Below are 19617 nucleotides of genomic sequence, written 5' to 3'. Positions count from 1 at the left end.
GAACTCTCTTGCCGCTGCTCTATTTCCGTGTTCAACTGCGAAACCGATCGCCTTCAGTTTGAACTCTGCGTTGTCACATGTCTCTAGCAAGGAGCCATTTTGGGGTCGAAATATTACCGTAATGGCCATGCACAAGTCGCATCGGCTTTTAAGGCGCGCTGTGAGCTTTTAAGAAAATGGAAGGCTTTTAGGTGCACCTTTTAGTGCGGAAAATATGGTAGACTAAGAGACAGTAAACAAAAAAACGACAGCAAAAAAAGACTTTATCCAAGAAATCAAGCTCGGAAAAATTTTGCTTTTTACATGTTCCCGCTTATACTGTATTTTGAGTGTGCTGGGTGAGGTTCTGCATATGTGTGGCTTTTATTTCATGAAAACCCTGACTGTGGATGATATGATAAACAATGACTTCTCAGCCATGTCAGCTGTGCAGTCAAGGTACACATCACAGTTTTGGAGTTGTGAGGTTAGATTGATGTGTGAGGGTTAAAAAAAAAAGAAAAATTGCAAGTCCCATCTTCGTGGACTTGTGCGTACCTCTCAATGGTCCATGCAGTCAGGTTGTGCGGGATGTCCGCCGTATTGGTGATCCAGTCGCCATCCGGCAGCTCTTTGATTTGCACGGTCAAGTACCTCACTGGGGAGGAGCCTGAGCTACCAGTCACCCAGTGAAGGCGGAGCCGACGCGCTTCCACGCCATCTTGAGGAACTGACAACTTCCTGGGCGGCTGGGGACGCTCTGCATATACGAAGAAGGAATTAGATAGGGAAGCATAAGAGAGAAATTCTGATGATCCATTTTCTTCTTATGTGTCCCGATGTTCCTTTTATCAGATACGCACGAGAGCGTTTGCATCCAATTTTATGCGATCGCTTTTTCACTTACGCACGTGAGTGAAAATGAATCGGGGAAACAGTCAAGTCTCATTTCATTCCTTCTAATCATCCAATGATGTTTGCATTGTGTGGAAATGTTGTTTTCTTGGCTTCCCAATGTTAAATGCATCATGATACTCATCATTTGAGAGTATGCAGGAGGCGGGTATGGATAACGATGTGAAATTTGGTGCTGAGTTCCACTTTCCTGGGACTACTCATTGTAGTTTCTTATGAAAGTATAACCGGGGGGGGGGCAGGGGGGGGCATTGATACACACACCTTATTCCTTATTTCCATGTAAGGATGAAGTACGCTGAGTGATAACTTTAACGGCAGCCCGTTTCAAATGAGTCATTCACGGAACACGACGGCGCATTCATCCGCTTATAAATTGCCGACGGATTGGTTTGTAGCGTTCTAAATTCTGCGATGATTCATACTCCCGTCAAGTGCAAGGCGTGCGGATACATTTTCATCACTTGCCCGCCCGGGTGACGTTCGCGCGCCAGAACTGATGAAATAAAACAAGACATAACAGCTGGCGCCTCACCGATGAAGAACTGCATTAGCATGAGTCAGTGTCTCTACTATTCAATTAGAAAGGTGGCATTTGAACGTTAGCATCGGAAGTAGCTCGTACTTTAGATGACGGGATGTGTGTTGAAGATGCATAGAAACACACACACACACACACACACACACACACACACACACACACACACGCACACACACACACACACACGCACACACACACGCACACACACACACACACACGCATGCACGCACGCACGCACGCACGTGCACACACACACAGCTTAAGGGAGCGTGGCTGTCTAATTTCAGGTCTCTGGGGATATTGACTAGGTGTGGTAATAAAAGTGTTATTGATTCACTCCAAGGTATAATTAATGTGCACGTGCATGCATCAAGGCAAGCATGGTCGCACACGCCGGCTTGGTCGTCGCCATTCATCCTTATCGCAAGTAATTAAGACAAATTGGATTGCTCTCCTTCTTGCCTCTTATCCTCTTTTCTCATCAGTCCCTTTCAAAAGATTTGACAACAGTAGAAGCTCTAAAGTTGAATTGTCCCCCACAGGGTAGAATTCTGAAATTCGGATGAAAAGCTTTAAAAGAAATTTGATGCACTTTTTTTTTTTTTTTTTTGGTAGTTATGTTACGCGAGACAATCAAACATGATACAGCATCCAAATGTTCGTACGCATCCATCCATCCATTTTCTGATCCGCTTACCCTCACAAGGGTCACGGGGCGTGCAACGAGCCTATCCCAGCTGTCTTCGGGCGGTAAGCGGGGGGGGCACCCTGAACCGGTCGCCGGCCAATCACAGGGCACACATAGACAAACAACCATCCGCACTCACACTCACACCTAGGGACAATTGGGAGTGTTCCATTAATCTGCCACGCATGCTTTTGGAATGTGGGAGGTGACCGGAGTACCCGCAGAAAAACCATGCAGGCACGGGGAGAGCATGCAAACTTCATACAGGAAGGCCGGAGCCGGAATCAACCAGTCGACCACCGGGCTGCCAGTTTGGGCGCATTTCACCCCAAAATACCTGATACAATGCAAAATCCCTTTCATGGGACACAAAAGCATTGGAAGTGGTTGATGCGGCAAGCAATAAAGCAGAATGTCAGAAGGGATTATAACATCATTGGCCGACCGCACAGGTATTTGCTTGCTATTAAAACATTTGTTGCCAATTGTTTTTTAACCTCTCTGCTACGAACATTAACTTCTGTTGCACAAAGCGAGGCATATTTTATGGCACAACTCTTGACACACATACACACACACACGTACAATCAAAGAGCCAATTCCGTTTTCAGGGGATTAATTTGGCCTGTTTGCCATCATGTGAAAGAATTCTCAATGAGGCTGTTCAAAATGGGCCGGAATGTTAGTGAAGTGGAACAGCCGAGCTATGAATGGCAGACCTGAGAAAAGCAGATAGTGATGCTGTGTGTGTGAGTGTGGGTGTGTGTGTGTGTGTGTGTGTGTGTGTGTGTGTGTGTGTGTGTGTGCATGTGCGCGCGCGCATATTTCTGTATGAGGTTTGAGCCAATTAAAGTGTACGAGAGAGGCCGGTAGGGCTGGATATGTGACATTATTACTTAACGGATGCATGTTAAGATAATCAACGTGATAGCCTTTAGTGTTGTTCTACAAAGTTACCACTTTACTAATATGTCTATACTCAAATGACATTGAGTCTATGAGAAAAGTCGTAATTAAAAATGTTTCGCCTATGTAGACATTTACAGTACTATTTCAAACAAGATTTTACCATAAGCTAATTGCGTATGCAGCTAGCTGATGTGACGATTAGCATTTAGCAATGCTGGGAGGCAGTCATGCTAATCAGTAATTCACCGTGCTGTCCCCAGGTTTTGTTCTTTTTTTTTTTTTTTTTGGACTTCTTTAGAAGCTGGACATGAAAGACACACAAACTTTCTTTGTACGTAGCATTAATATCAGCAGGCACTTATTACTTCAGTCGAAGGGAACTCTTACAGAAAACAGTAAAATGTCGACGCATGCTTTGAGTGGGGAGAAAGTAGCTCCGTCTGGTCGACAATTGTGAAAAATACAAATTGAAAAGCCACTTGTCCGATTTGAAATCTTGAGAGCAGTGTGGAGTTTATTAAAATGTGTGGGATCAACAACGGCATAGTTGATGGGACACCATTTGTCTTGGTTTTTGTGTAGCTGTGGCACGTTGGACTAGTTAAAGGTACAGAGATGAGAATTCCAAAAGCAAATTAAAATGAACGCCATTTAAGACAGTCACAACAGCTGAAAATAATAGCAAAAATGTCCCTATGATGCATTCAGGGACAATTACCTCAGTCCTGGGTGGAAATAGGTGGTTGAATATTACAGAGCTGGAAAACAGGACGGCGTTGCCGGTGTGGCCAATTTAAGCTAATGGCGTAGTTGGGTCTCTGATGCATGTAACCTGATGCATGTCGTGGCTGATGTTCAAGCCGGTTGGTATTTTTGAAATGATATGAACTAGAGCAGCTTCAAACGAGGGTGTCACCTCCGGCAAATTGGGTGCTTTATGTGTTGATGACGTGTGTGTTGCCTCGTTTTCGTGCCTCTGTGAATATTGTTTCATTTTCCCATGCAACATTTTAATTGCACACTTATTCCATTGCCGACAAGCGACTTTCTTTGCCATGAATTTAACATGAGATGAGATGATGTGCCGTAAACACACGTCAACGAGTAATAGGATTTTGCAGGCGAATGCGTGCTTTCATTCTGACATTTCTATTTTTACATACTTTTTTCTTCATATACATAAAGGATTTTTAGAAAGAAATAACATTCGGAAGCTGAGAAGGTGACATGATTTCCATTAGGCTCCCTTTTTTTAAGCTTTTCTCTTCCTCAGGGAGATACGCTTTTATTATATGCCACAAAAAAGACCTTGTCAACGTCTAACAAGCGTTTAAATATGCTGACACTGCATTCAACAGAATAAACCAAGTAGATTCAACAAGCGAGAATTTTCACGGGCAACACAATTGATGAGCAGTTAAGCAGGTCTACCTCACAATTCATAAATTCCGGATTTGAATCTCGGTGAAATCTGGGCCTGTTCAATTGAACGCAACGCTAATAAACGGGTCGTGACGTATTTAATTAAACACAGGCTTAACTCTGTCTTCTGATATCTAATGGAAGAATATTTCATTGTTCTGCCTATCACTGTACGTCACCGGCATAGATTGATTGTATGTTTCTACTTAAAAAAAAAAAACCAAAAAAAAAAGCAACAAAAAAATCTGACAATTTCGGTGAAATTGGATAATTTCCGGCGTCAGCCCCCAATAACGTCTCAAAGTGTGCCAAGGAACCCTGGCTGGAAATCATTGCTGTAATACAAATCTGTTGCATTAACCTGGGACTGGGAGGTTGCATAAGACGGATGGATAAACTATTCATTGAGGTATTTCAACTTGTCTCTCAGTTCATCAGTAGGGCACGAATAGGAATCGCTCTTTGCTGAGGATAAAAAATATATAAATATATGCCTGACAGTAAATAACAGTATTTTGTTTGTCTATATGTGTTGCCGCGCCATTTTTTTCACTTCCAGTGCTTGTATTGCGTTTTTTTTTTTAAATGCTTCATTTTTTAAAAAGTTTTTATTAGATTTAGTATTTGTATTAGTTTGGTTTTTTGTTGTTAAATATACAGTATATGGAATATTTGTTGAGTGCAAGAGAAGAACAAGGTCACAGTGTTGCGTTCAAGTAAACTAATATTTCCAAACAACATCTCAATCTTTCTTCTTCTGTACAGCCGAACAGAAGTAGAGGTTGACAAAGATGAAAAGAAAGGACGTTTTCGGTGTCGTTATAGTTAGTTTTTATAAATGTAAAATGTTGTTTCAGTGCGCTTCCATCTTTTTAAAAGCCCTCTCATTTTCATTTGATTTCAACATGAGTTGTAGTTATTTCTTTCGTTTTCATGACTTACGAAAACGTTGACATCCTACCATATTTATTTGAGGTTTATTCTTTTTTTCCGCGTAGCATGTTTCAGTGTTGTCAACTTTTACCTCTTCGCTCTGTGGTGACCACCAAGGCGACGTGTTCCTGGCCCCAGCCCACGGCAGTGCGAGCCACGAGCCGGAACACGTAGGTCTGCTCTGGGGTGAGCCCGGTGACGGTGAACTGGCGTCCGTTGGACCCCACCTCCACCGTGGTCCACTGCTGGCTGTCCCTGCGCTCCAGTCGGTAGGCGATCTGGTAGCCTATAGAGAAACAAAAAGAACAGAGATGAACACTCCAACGTGTTTGTGTCTCTCGTCACATGTTCTGCGCGTTCTTGGGAAAATCGACAAGCGGTGAAACTGGACAACATTATAGCTGTGTTGAGAAACAAGGCCAGGCTACTCACACTCTGACATGCTCATACACACGTACAACCTCTCATCCTTACCCTTGGCTGGGAATCACTGGGTACATGCTCTCGCTATCTCATGTGCAGCAGGCTATGTAATAACGCTAACACCTCTCAACATGTATATATTGCGTGCGCGCGCACACACACACACACACACACACACACACACACACACACACACACACACACACACACACACACAGCGCAGACGCGCACAAGTCCATTTTTCCGCAGGCCACTCACAAAAGCATGTCAGAGGAGCAATACACTGTCACGCTAAGTAGTCAAATGAATCAAAAACGGCTGCAACTTATCCTCGGAGGAGTAACGGGGTCCTCGGTTTACAGTGAGTCTGACATCTGCTGTTTGCAACGGTGTGGAGAGAAGCTTAAAGTGTGTCTTCGAGTTCAAATTTCTTTTACTTTAGAGCAGGGATCTCAAAATCCGGTCCTCGAGGGTGGCTATCGTGCATGTTTTAGATGTCTCTTTCCTCCAACACACCTGATTTGACCTAAAATTATTTTATTATTTTGACTTCAAGATGGCGCCGCGAGAGCGGCTGCCTTTCCAGCAGCTCCTATATTTTTTTCTTCTACTTCTTCCTTTCATAACTTTGCTGCTGTGAATTGGGAATTTCTCCGTTGTGAGACTAATAAAGGTTTTCTTATCTTATCTTAATGGAACATGAGTCGTCAAATTCCGAACCGTCTGACCTCAGGAGCCTAAATGTAAATAAATGTTTTACAATATTTTAATCCTTACATGCACCCTGTAACCTGATAACATGATACGCTGTCCACGATAGTGACCGCTGTCCCTGAAAGGGTTCAGAAAAATAACAGTTCACTCAATGAGAAATAGAACGCACATCTTGTTTTTGGATTGAGTTGGAACGTGTCAAACGATGGCGCTGATTTAAAAATAAAAAGATGGAACATGAGGGAAAGCTTTTGCCTGTAAGCATTTCTCCAAGTACACAACCTTTTGCTAAAAATCCGACTAAATTCTAGTGAGAACACGCACGGCGCCGGATACGACTGCTTTACAGTAAAACTGTTTTGACGATAATCTGCTGACGGGCACCTAATCCGTTTGCGTTTTGTGATCATTTTATCAGATAGTCCGATTGTTTGCTCAATGTAAGCGGCGAGCGAGGCAGATTAGCGGATAACGGCGAGATGGCAAAATCCGGCGGCATCAAAACAATCGCTTTCGGAGCTCGCAGTTTGGCACGGGATATCTCCGGGACATCCCCGCTGATGAGATCCACGAGGATAAATCTCCATTACAAAAGGGGACTCTTGTCTTTTTCGTAAAAAGCCCCTCTTGGGTTTTTATTTTTATTTTTTTCTGCCAACGGGAAAGATGCAGCGCATAAATATTTAACGCAGCCCGCTGGCTTTTGGCAAAAATGTGTCTGTGGCGACGCTAGCGGCTCAGCGTGCTTGGCTGCGCGTGTATAGTTCATGAAATACTCATGCGCTGCAAGTTAACAAGCTTGTGAGGGTATTTTTAACATCTTGCTTCAAAGAACATACAGATGTCTTGGAGCGGACACATTGAAAATAGCTTGTATCGTATGAGCTGTATTTACAGTCTCTCCTCTCAAACCTCCAAAAAAATTGACCCACAGTGTCAAACAAAGCAGGAGTCGCACGAGTTCAAAAATAACGATTTAATTGCGCAAGTACAGCTTTACAATTTAAAGATTAAAGTATATTGTTCAATTAAGAAATCTTGAAAACGTTACTTGTCTTCTTGTTTTTTTTCTTTTTAATGTAAAGTAGCTTGCGCCTGAATTCATAATTTAACTAAATTCGCCACATTTAGTTTTGCTTGAATTTTAAATTAATTTTGTCTTATTTTGCTTTGATTTTTTTTTTTCTGGACTTCAGTTTATGAGTGATTGACTTGCAAAAATACGCCCCTGACACACAGAGTAGATATACAACGTACACGGGCTAAAAATGATTTTCTGTTTTTATGTGCTCAAATAATAGCCTATCAATACAATTCAATTTCATTCTAATAGAGCTAGCTAAGTACCAGGAGTATTTTTTGTTCTTTTTGTTCCAACAATTACACACTTTTTGTGTGTGTGTGTGTGTGTGTGTGTGTGTGTGTGTGTGTAATTCTACTAAAGTCTTCTGAGAACAGATTTTTTTTAAGACATAACCCCCACCCTCCCCAAAGGAAAAAAAAAACCTGGTGCTGGTAGAGAAAGAAAAAGTCACAAAAGTGCAACTACTCCAGATACACCACCAAAAAAAACAAAACAAATTAATACTCCATCTGCAGGATGGATTCTCAGTCAGCTGCACGCAGGAAAATGTGTGATGTTTCGCATGTACGAGAATAAGTCTGTTTTTTTTTTTTTTTCCCCATCCCAGTTGGAGGGATGAGTTTAGCGTGAACCAAAGAACAAAAACTTTGAGACATGCATTCACGTACTACTATTGGCCATGTTGGAGCTCTGTCGTTTGTGAGCTCCTGCCAACTGTCTTAAAACAACTTTTTTGGGACATGCATCGCTAGATGCACATATCCAGTCTGAGCTTTTGTAATGCGCTTCTTAATGAGAAAAATTGCACTCTACAGTATATACGGTATTATACTCACCTTCAGTGTGGCTACACCTTAAATGATGACCAAGTAAATAGAATCAAACCGTTTTTTGTCACATTTTTCCTTCAATTTCCTTGAAAATCAACACTGTGCTGCTCATTCTGATGTGTGTGTATGGCCACCTGTGGGCAGTATAAGACAAATACACGGACATACAGTATTGGAGACTCCACTCCACCTAGACTACGGTAGTACGGCAGAAATAATAGTAGTTCTTTGCAGAGGATAAAGAATATATCTTTCAGTATATTATCTGTCTCAGCTGGGATAGACTCCAGCCAATCGGCAACTCTAATGAGGACGTGCTATGAAAATGGATTAGATCGATTTGAATGTCTTTTATGAGTGACCGGTGTGAGTACACTGAGTACTGTACAGCACCAGGCTGCAGAGAGGGCGGTGAAGGACGCACAGTAGCTTTCAGTCACATAAGGCAAATGCGAGTATCAACTCTGTGTTTGGAAATGCCCACACGCACAATATGCAGACCACGGGTCCGAGCAATGACACAGCAGGATTACGGCGCTCGATTCTGTCAGCGAGTGGCATCATTCTAAATGTCTCCCTGCTTCAATTAAGCTTGCGCATTCACACTGCCCCGCTGAGAGGACAAGTGTTCCTCCAACCCCCGACGCTGGCGCCTACAACATACAAACACAGACACGCAAAGCTCATCCGTCATGCGACGCGCTTGGAACATCTGAAACCTTCTCACAAATCTGCTGCTTCGCCTGACATGTATTTGAATTCAGGCTTTGTGAGACATGTATTTGTATTCAGATTTTTCAAGACGGAACGTACAGTAAGTACATCAGCGGGCCGAGTTACACACACGTCTTGTATTGGCATTTAAACATCTCCTGGCCTCTTCAGATGGAAAAAAAAAAACGTCATTTTTCATTCATATGAAAAACGAAGATAAAAGTACTGCTCTGGCACCATCTTGGTGCCAAGGAATTACAGTATGTTGAGATGAGTTGAGGTGCTTCATTGAGACAAAACTGGTGCTTTTCCGTGACCTCATGCCATCTTGGTGGCAAGAAACTATGTTGGAGTGAAGGAGCTCCATTTAGACAAAGGCAGTGCTTTGCTGCCATCTTGCATAAACGATAAACCTTTTTACAGCCTTTTTTTTTTTTGAGAATCTTTCAGGTAATCGGTGTACAGTTTTTCCTTTTTTCCCTTTACTGTATCAAAATCAAAGCTTTCCAATCAAGGTTCATTCCCAACCAAGATTTTTTGCATACTATTACACCCTTTGTACATAATATCGTCTTTCCTCAAGTAGCGGTGAAGACCAAGCACCCGTCAAGTGTTTGAGGCATGTTGTTGACACCGCCTCTCCAAATTATTATGCAAATGATGTTTTCCCCGATTTTTATAAATAGTCTATGCAAATGGCACTCAGCATCATTTTCAAGTCATCAACTGTTAAGAGAATAACTGGAATGTTTTTTTTTTTTGAAACAAACCTCCCAATCATAACAGTATTTCTCCACCCTCTTCCTTCCCGCCAGGCTTGTCGATCCGTCTCTCCCATGTTGATTATTGCTGTCTTGTCTATGTTCCTCTGAACGGGTTGTAACTGGGAAGTAAATTCCATGTGTGGGTTTTTTTTTTTTTGCAATACATGGCCAATAAATGTGATTCAGAACTTATTTGCAGGCTATTGGAATACCCTCATCGACCTTTGTTTGGGGTTGCTCCAAAGGCTGTCAATCGAGTTGAGGTCAGGTGGATGAGTTTCTCCCCTTTTATGCCCAGAGCGGCTAAGGATGCAGCAGTATTCCTTCCAGCGCGGGAATGTTCACTGATGAGTGCCGTGCAATCCTTGACGGTCATGATGGATGGAATAACCTACGGTTGGTTGATGACCAACCACGTCTCAACAAGGCTGCGACATCAGCAGGGAGGTAGCGAGTCATGTTTTCAGCCGGAATCACGGGGGAGAGAGCCGGTCGGCCCCTTACGGCTCCCTGAAGGTGTGAAAATAACCACTTGGAAGGCATGTGGAGTTTTTGGACTCATTACTTCCGAGGTATAAAATGAAGCTGGAAAAACAATATGCAAGAAATTCTGCATCAACGGGCGGGCTGCTATGGGCGTGAAAGGGGAGAAGCTTGCGTGTGTGCGACCCCTCCTCCCCCAATCCTCCCCCTGACGATCAACCACTTATTGAAAACCTCTGAAGCATCGTACGCAAAAGTTCCATGAGGTTTGGAGGCAGTAGCAAAAGATCGATGAGGTTGGATGGCAGTTCATATCCAAACTGCAGCTCTGGGAGGCTCGTCTGACATCCTGAAAAAGAAACTCAAGCAGAAGCTGTCCAAAAACTCACGAGATCAATGGATGCGAGAATTATGACGCCGCTCTTAAATCAGAGGTCCAATGTTAAAACAGAACTTGACTGGTGAAGAAGTCTCGGATTGAATTTGCTTTTGATTTCCGCAAACGGCGACCTCTGAATGCTGAAAAAAAAACTGCATCATAATTTGGAACGCAGTGTAGCAGATTGCAAATAATTCCGATTGAGCTTGACCTCACCTGATGAAACTCAGAAAATGGCATCATTGCTCTGATGCGTCTTATGTTCCTGAAATCCTGAACTAAAAAAAAAAAACCCAAAAAACAAAAAAACTGTGGACTTAATAGTCTGAGCGAACTGGAGATCAGTTCCCAAATTCTGTGCTCGCGTGTTCGGGGACACGCCTCAGACCACAAGAAAATCTATCAGGTTCATTTTGTAAAATAATCTGATGGCCTTTGCTTCACATACTCTCCTGCATCGTGCTCTCTCTCTCTTGCTTGCTGTCACCCTTCAAACCACCTCCAAGTTGTCTAACACCCTATTAGGTGCTGTCAGGTTCAGTTGCTGGCACCCCCGTTTTAACTACTGTCAGCTAAATTTCTCATTCTTATCCTGACTGCCATGGCAAATATTTCCACAATTTCAACATCTCACCGTACATCCAGTACGATCCATGTTTTCTCATCGTCTCTTGACCACTTGCTTTTTGTCCAAGATGGACTAACATGGGGCGAAAATGTAAATGTAGCTCGACAGCGTGACTGGCCACTCACTCGTGACATCAATGGGGAAACTAAACGATGCAATTCTGGTGAGTGACATCACTGAGACCACTTTTTTTTTTTTAACTACATTTTATTTCGGCTCCCATCTTAACCCTTTCATGAACCCTGTAATCTATTAACATAATAAGATGTCCACTTTAGTAACCGTTGTCCCTCAAAGGGTTAAGGAATAATTCATGGCAATTTTAGGAAATAAGTGTGTTGTAGTTCTTCTGTAGTAGTTTTCCTATTTGGCTGGTCGATGTTACACATCCAGCGAGTCGTTTTCCAAATAATGATTAGGCTGCTCCTCCCCTGTGCGTGGGTGGGTGTGCTTCATACCTAATATGATGCCGTTGGGGTTTGCGGGAGGCTCCCACACCACCCTGGCTGATGACAGGCGGACCTCTGGGAACACCACCCTGACAGGGGGTCCTGGGACTAAAGGGGGGAGAGAAACAGAAATGGGAGTTGGCAGCCGAGCGGCCCTCGAATAATATAAAAAGAGCCGCAGAGCATCGCAACATCAAGCACTTACATTAAATGCGTGACTATATATGAGGCCGTGAGGATGCTTCTGCCCTTAACACACACCCACACACGCGTGCGCACACACACACACACACACACACACACACACACACACACACAGACGCGCGCGCGCAGGCACACAAACTGCATAGAGTGTCTTATCAATTTTTTAGACGTGCCTTGAACGATGCAAAAAATAGAAAATGTAATTTTCTCTTAACCTCCCCGCATCTGCCTTCGAACCTGATAGAAGTACATGTTCCACACCATCAAATACATGTCATTGCGACTCATGCGCACATGTGCCCCTTAGGACACACACACACCCACACACACACACACACCCACACACACACACACACACACACACACACACACGAGTGCACAACGCAGGTTCATTATACTTTGACAAATTGACTTGTTCAGGTTCCACCCTGAAATGAGAAAAACTTTTCAAATGTGACAGTGCTCAGCGATGTGTGCGTGTGTGTGTGCGCTGGTGTTTTATTAAGGGCAGTGGGGGTTGCTGCGGTAGTTACTACCCCAGATGGCTGCGTCTTCCAACATGAACGCCCCAAAACGTGCCAGCCCCACGACGCTTAACAGATGAACTGAAGCACCCTCATGACACTACGTGTGCAAAATAGAGCGTCTACTCTTCTCGCTCGACTTTCGACGAGACGTTGGAGGGTGCCTGAGGTGCATCCAATCATGCCTTAATAGGACAGGAACAGGGCATTCCCCAAACTGTTCTCACAAAGTCAGAAGCACAGCGTACCGTACGTCCATAAATGGCTTTTATAGTCATCATTTCAAATGTACTTGTGGCTAAAATGCGAAGTGTGGAGAGCCTCTGTCATCAAGATGCATGAATGCAGTCTTATCAATGGGGCGTCATTGCCAATAGCATCACTTTGGCCTTTTTACTTGCTCTTGGGAATATTTTGTTAGGCTTGACACGATCAGGATTTTTGGGGCTGATCACCGATCGGCTAGTTTCTATCTGTCTGACTTTTGCTAAGAAGTCTGACAGAAGAAGAAGGCAAAAAAGCCCTGTCAGAAATCGGTAGAGCTCAAGTTAAGCCCCTCCAGCATTTTATTTGCTATTCTAAAATGTATTTCGAAATTGTTTTCTCAGCCCCCCTATGTATCGGTTGAGCCCCATTTCAGGCCCTGGAGGGAAAAAAAATCCTGGAGAAGTGACTGCATTTTATATCCGCGTGGCAGGTTGTAGCACTTGAAATAAACTTGTGTACAGTTTAGTGAGCATTAACAGAAGTATTCTCGAGCATGTTTAGCAATCTTTGCAATGCCCCAAGGAAGGAAAGTAAGTGGGGGGGGAACAAGTTGTGTGATTTGAATATAAAATATTTATTCGAAAATAAATGAGCAGAACTTGATTTTTAGGAACAGCATAGCTGCTTTTAAAACATGCAACAGCAAAAAAATAAAACTAAATGCTTTAGTTGGAACTTTTTCAAAATTATTTTTATAAAGAACTTGTGCACCGATGAGTCGTAACTCCTGCATTGCAGATGAAGTGAAGTGGGACGCTGAAATATTGTATTGATGGGCATGGAAGTTTAGCATGTATATCTTTAAAGACAGTGAGGGTGTTCTGAAGTGAGATTGTCACATTAAATGACAGTAGCAGAAAATATCTTTATTTGTTTCACGAAAATAATTTAAATAACTTTAAAACTGTAGAATTGTGGTTAACAGAGTCACACTTTTTGAAGACGCGTGGGGGGCTGAGGGAGAAACACAAAACAAAAACACTCGCCGATAATTGATAATGTTTCCTACCGTCTTCTTTGGTTCTTAGTAGCATGGGGCTGCTGGGGGGTCCGTCACCCATTCTTGTGTAGGCCAGCACTTGCAGCGCGTATATCGTGTACTTCCGCAGCGCGCCGACAAGCAGCGACGCATTCCTCTCCCCTTCTGCCAAAAGAACGCTGGGGGGACGTTCGGACTCTTTCTCAGAGTACAACACCTGAATACACACACAGACACACACGTGCACACAGACAAACACACACGGCACAGTATTCAAGTTTCAGTCAAAAAAACATTGCGGGGACTACATTCCAGAACCCCCTATGGAAGGACCTTATAAAAATAGTGTTGTAATTACACCGGTCAACAACTTTTATTCCATTTTTTTAATCAGAGATGCAAGTAAACATTTGTCAATGAATTTTTGATGACAGAAATGAAAACCGATGATGGAACAACCGACATTTTGGCTATAATTACAGTTCATTTATTTCACTTTATGAGCATGAAATGACGTTTCAGTCAGTTTTTATTTTTTAAAAAGCAGTCATTTGAATTTTATTTTGTTCTTGAAAATGTTTTTCAATTTTCGTTTTAGTTGCTAGCTTTCGTTAACAACAACAACATTGAGATGGAGACGGTGTCTTTAGCGACAATTAACATTCCGGTGGACTCTGATCACACCGCAATTTGTTGTGCACAACAGAACTGCGAGGCAGATGTGCTAACCACTAGGCCACCGTGCTGCCTCTGTGTGAATTTATGTTAGGAAATAAAATAAATAAAAAAAATTTAAAAAGTCTCCCTCGGCTTCTCAAACTCGCCGCCTCACCTTACAAGAACACGGAAAGGAAAATGTCAGTCGTGACTTGAAGGGAGCACGAAGCAAAAAGTCATGAGGTGCTGGTGGCAGCTGGCAAAAGAAACCATTGGGCGCCTAACGGCGAACGGAAACGAGCACTGCTGGCAGCTGCTTGTCATCTCACAGCACAGTGGGCACGCTTGCGAGCTGCCGCACACGCCAGGGAACAATATAAGTGTGCCATGCGCTCGGGGGCCAAACGGATTATATAAGCAGATTCCTTTTCTCCCCCCCACCTCCTCCAAATCTCCAAAACAATGGATGGTGGAGTTATTTTGTTTCCTGCATATTAACACGAGCATGTCAACACAAGTGGAGACAAATCCCCCTTTTCTCCATCTCCTTTGCAGATTAAGACGCGGATACAATTTCGACAACACATTAGCCAAAATAGTTTTGTTTTTCTCCGTGCTGTAAAAAACACAAGACACAAAGCTACATGTCGTCTCTTTATGCTAGGATCAAAATGGCAACGTACATTACAAGAAATCCTCAGGGCGTTGCGTGGGGGAGGCTGGTAAAAAAAAAAAAAAACGATGAGCACGTCTTGTATTCGTCTGGCGCTACTATTTATCTATGTCCCCATTTCGATGAAGAGCTTTGTGACATCGCGCAGGTTTGATAGATTGCAGTTTCTTGTTGTTGGATGACACACTAATGATGGATCATCTTCATCCTTCGTTCTGTCATGTCAATCCGTCTAAACCGTTCGGGCCTTAAAACTACGTCCTCTTCTTTTTTTTCCCCCCTAACTAGCATTTCAGAATAAGGTTGTCACGTACAGAACAGCTAGCTCCAAAACACATTTTCAGAAAAAGGGAGACAGCTCAAGATGTATGTCTGTGGAGATTCTCCGTCATTCAGGTCATGGTAAGCCATCGATGTCAAATTCGTCTATAAAGTGAGGAGGAGCTTTGAGTCATCGCCGTATCCTCTGCCTGTAACAGTACTGACATCCCTCCCCTCAAAAGTTGCCCCATTTTTTAAAGAAACGGGCTGAAGATAATTGCTCGAAACGTGCAAAGCGCTGCATATTGTAGACTATTATTAGATTATATACAAAAATTTACAAAATAACTAAAACTAAAATTTTTTAAAAATTGTTCACAAACTAACTACATTTTATGTTGACTGAACTAACAAAAAAATAACAACTACGGTGAAAATGTCTTGGTTTTTATCTTTGTCACTTAATTTCATACATTAGCTTTTTTTCATTTTTTTTCATTTATTCAATTAGGTACCACTGTTCACAGCTGTACAGAAGTAGGAAGCTCAATACCTTTTTTTTTTTTAAATTTTGCACTCAACAAATACATTAGAAAAAAACTGAAACTCAATATATACAGTATATATGGTGTATAAAAAAACAAATACTAAAACCAATAAAAAAGTTTACTCAAATGCCGCATTGTCGAAAAAACAAAAACTCCGAAAAATCACCGAACCCTCTCTGAAAACTAATCAATTTAATTAAAGAAAATTAAAAAAAAAAAAAAAAAGTATAATGAAAAATCCATCGCATTGAACTGTTTTTTCACCATAGCGCGGCTTCCCTTCACATAGTCCGCTAAGTGCCTCATTGTCACGGCGTGGAAAAAGTGTGGCGTTGGACGCCCTTTTGTGCTCATTCCACAGCATTAGACAAAGGATGTTAGTGTATATCTATTCAGTCTCACTATAGAGAGGAAACTAACTAAAAATCTAAACAAAAACTGTATTTTGAGACGGCATTATGACATGAAAGCATACATATAGTTAAAGTTGCAGGAACTTGAGGTTATTTTTAAATAATTAATACCACTGCAGTTACCGGACATTACATCATGTCTGGACTTTTTAAAAAAAATTTTTTTATTGCAAATGTGTGAGAGTTTGGGTGTCTGTACCATGACATTGAGGTGGGAGTGTTAATGGTGTGTGTGTGTGTGTGTGTGTGTGTGATGTGTTATGTGCACCTTGTAACCGAGGATGGCCCCATTCCGCCTCGCCAGAGGGACAGGAGACCATGTGAGCAGGATTTTGGAGGAACTCACAGCATCAGCAGTCACATTGACAGGAGATCCCGATGGGACTGTGTGACACAAACACACACACACACACACACACACACACACACACACACACATTATTTTTTAAAAAGCAGTCATTTGAATTTTATTTTGTTCTTGAAAATGTTTTTCAATTTTCGTTTTAGTTGCTAGCTTTCGTTAACAACAACAACATTGAGATGGAGACGGTGTCTTTAGCGACAATTAACATTCCGGTGGACTCTGATCACACCGCAATTTGTTGTGCACAACAGAACTGCGAGGCAGATGTGCTAACCACTAGGCCACCGTGCTGCCTCTGTGTGAATTTATGTTAGGAAATAAAATAAATAAAAAAAATTTAAAAAGTCTCCCTCGGCTTCTCAAACTCGCCGCCTCACCTTACAAGAACACGGAAAGGAAAATGTCAGTCGTGACTTGAAGGGAGCACGAAGCAAAAAGTCATGAGGTGCTGGTGGCAGCTGGCAAAAGAAACCATTGGGCGCCTAACGGCGAACGGAAACGAGCACTGCTGGCAGCTGCTTGTCATCTCACAGCACAGTGGGCACGCTTGCGAGCTGCCGCACACGCCAGGGAACAATATAAGTGTGCCATGCGCTCGGGGGCCAAACGGATTATATAAGCAGATTCCTTTTCTCCCCCCCACCTCCTCCAAATCTCCAAAACAATGGATGGTGGAGTTATTTTGTTTCCTGCATATTAACACGAGCATGTCAACACAAGTGGAGACAAATCCCCCTTTTCTCCATCTCCTTTGCAGATTAAGACGCGGATACAATTTCGACAACACATTAGCCAAAATAGTTTTGTTTTTCTCCGTGCTGTAAAAAACACAAGACACAAAGCTACATGTCGTCTCTTTATGCTAGGATCAAAATGGCAACGTACATTACAAGAAATCCTCAGGGCGTTGCGTGGGGGAGGCTGGTAAAAAAAAAAAAAAACGATGAGCACGTCTTGTATTCGTCTGGCGCTACTATTTATCTATGTCCCCATTTCGATGAAGAGCTTTGTGACATCGCGCAGGTTTGATAGATTGCAGTTTCTTGTTGTTGGATGACACACTAATGATGGATCATCTTCATCCTTCGTTCTGTCATGTCAATCCGTCTAAACCGTTCGGGCCTTAAAACTACGTCCTCTTCTTTTTTTTCCCCCCTAACTAGCATTTCAGAATAAGGTTGTCACGTACAGAACAGCTAGCTCCAAAACACATTTTCAGAAAAAGGGAGACAGCTCAAGATGTATGTCTGTGGAGATTCTCCGTCATTCAGGTCATGGTAAGCCATCGATGTCAAATTCGTCTATAAAGTGAGGAGGAGCTTTGAGTCATCGCCGTATCCTCTGCCTGTAACAGTACTGACATCCCTCCCCTCAAAAGTTGCCCCATTTTTTAAAGAAACGGGCTGAAGATAATTGCTCGAAACGTGCAAAGCGCTGCATATTGTAGACTATTATTAGATTATATACAAAAATTTACAAAATAACTAAAACTAAAATTTTTTAAAAATTGTTCACAAACTAACTACATTTTATGTTGACTGAACTAACAAAAAAATAACAACTACGGTGAAAATGTCTTGGTTTTTATCTTTGTCACTTAATTTCATACATTAGCTTTTTTTCATTTTTTTTCATTTATTCAATTAGGTACCACTGTTCACAGCTGTACAGAAGTAGGAAGCTCAATACCTTTTTTTTTTTTAAATTTTGCACTCAACAAATACATTAGAAAAAAACTGAAACTCAATATATACAGTATATATGGTGTATAAAAAAACAAATACTAAAACCAATAAAAAAGTTTACTCAAATGCCGCATTGTCGAAAAAACAAAAACTCCGAAAAATCACCGAACCCTCTCTGAAAACTAATCAATTTAATTAAAGAAAATTAAAAAAAAAAAAAAAAAGTATAATGAAAAATCCATCGCATTGAACTGTTTTTTCACCATAGCGCGGCTTCCCTTCACATAGTCCGCTAAGTGCCTCATTGTCACGGCGTGGAAAAAGTGTGGCGTTGGACGCCCTTTTGTGCTCATTCCACAGCATTAGACAAAGGATGTTTGTGTATATCTATTCAGTCTCACTATAGAGAGGAAACTAACTAAAAATCTAAACAAAAACTGTATTGAGACGGCATATTATGACATGAAAGCATACATATAGTTAAAGTTGCAGGAACTTGAGGTTATTTTTAAATAATTAATACCACTGCAGTTACCGGACATTACATCATGTCTGGACTTTTTAAAAAAAATTTTTTTATTGCAAATGTGTGAGAGTTTGGGTGTCTGTACCATGACATTGAGGTGGGAGTGTTAATGGTGTGTGTGTGTGTGTGTGTGTGTGTGTGTGTGATGTGTTATGTGCACCTTGTAACCGAGGATGGCCCCATTCCGCCTCGCCAGAGGGACAGGAGACCATGTGAGCAGGATTTTGGAGGAACTCACAGCATCAGCAGTCACATTGACAGGAGATCCCGATGGGACTGTGTGACACACACACACACACACACACACACACACACACACACACACACACACACACACACACACACACACACACACACACTCTCTTGGGTCAGTGCTACTTTGCGCCAGCAATCAATCTGGTCCTTTATCCGAATCACCTCCACCATCCTCAGTCCTCGACTCAGTGAGTGAGAAGTAGAGAGGACCGGGCCGAAGGAGGTGACGCGAGGAAGTGTCTCAGGTGCTGTGAGTTCTGATAGTGCCTTAATGGGACTTCTTACATACTGAGTAGAACAACATTAGCCACACAGTCTAAAACACAGGAGTCAATGAGGCCTGATTCACTAAAGTGCCAAATAGCGGGCGCTAAATTGCGTGTTCACTCAACAGATTGTGTGTGCT

General features: G+C 42.3%; 1 protein-coding gene across 1 annotated transcript in view; it reads right to left on the bottom strand.

The window, feature by feature from the left end:
• Positions 1-19617, bottom strand: part of sdk1b (sidekick cell adhesion molecule 1b) — a 233948-nt gene that overhangs the window by 22449 nt on the left and 191882 nt on the right. The window contains exons 26-30 of the mRNA XM_019862382.1: positions 19117-19232; positions 13860-14046; positions 11865-11963; positions 5479-5673; positions 538-739 (exon numbers count right to left, since the gene is read on the bottom strand). Of these exons, the coding sequence (XP_019717941.1) occupies positions 538-739; positions 5479-5673; positions 11865-11963; positions 13860-14046; positions 19117-19232 (799 nt within the window). The remainder of the gene's footprint in view (positions 1-537; positions 740-5478; positions 5674-11864; positions 11964-13859; positions 14047-19116; positions 19233-19617) is intronic.

The sequence above is a fragment of the Hippocampus comes genome, unplaced genomic scaffold (genome assembly GCF_001891065.2).
Source record: "Hippocampus comes isolate QL1 unplaced genomic scaffold, H_comes_QL1_v1.1 scaffold7, whole genome shotgun sequence".
Taxonomy (NCBI): domain Eukaryota; kingdom Metazoa; phylum Chordata; class Actinopteri; order Syngnathiformes; family Syngnathidae; genus Hippocampus; species Hippocampus comes.
This window is presented reverse-complemented; position numbering and strand designations above follow the sequence as displayed.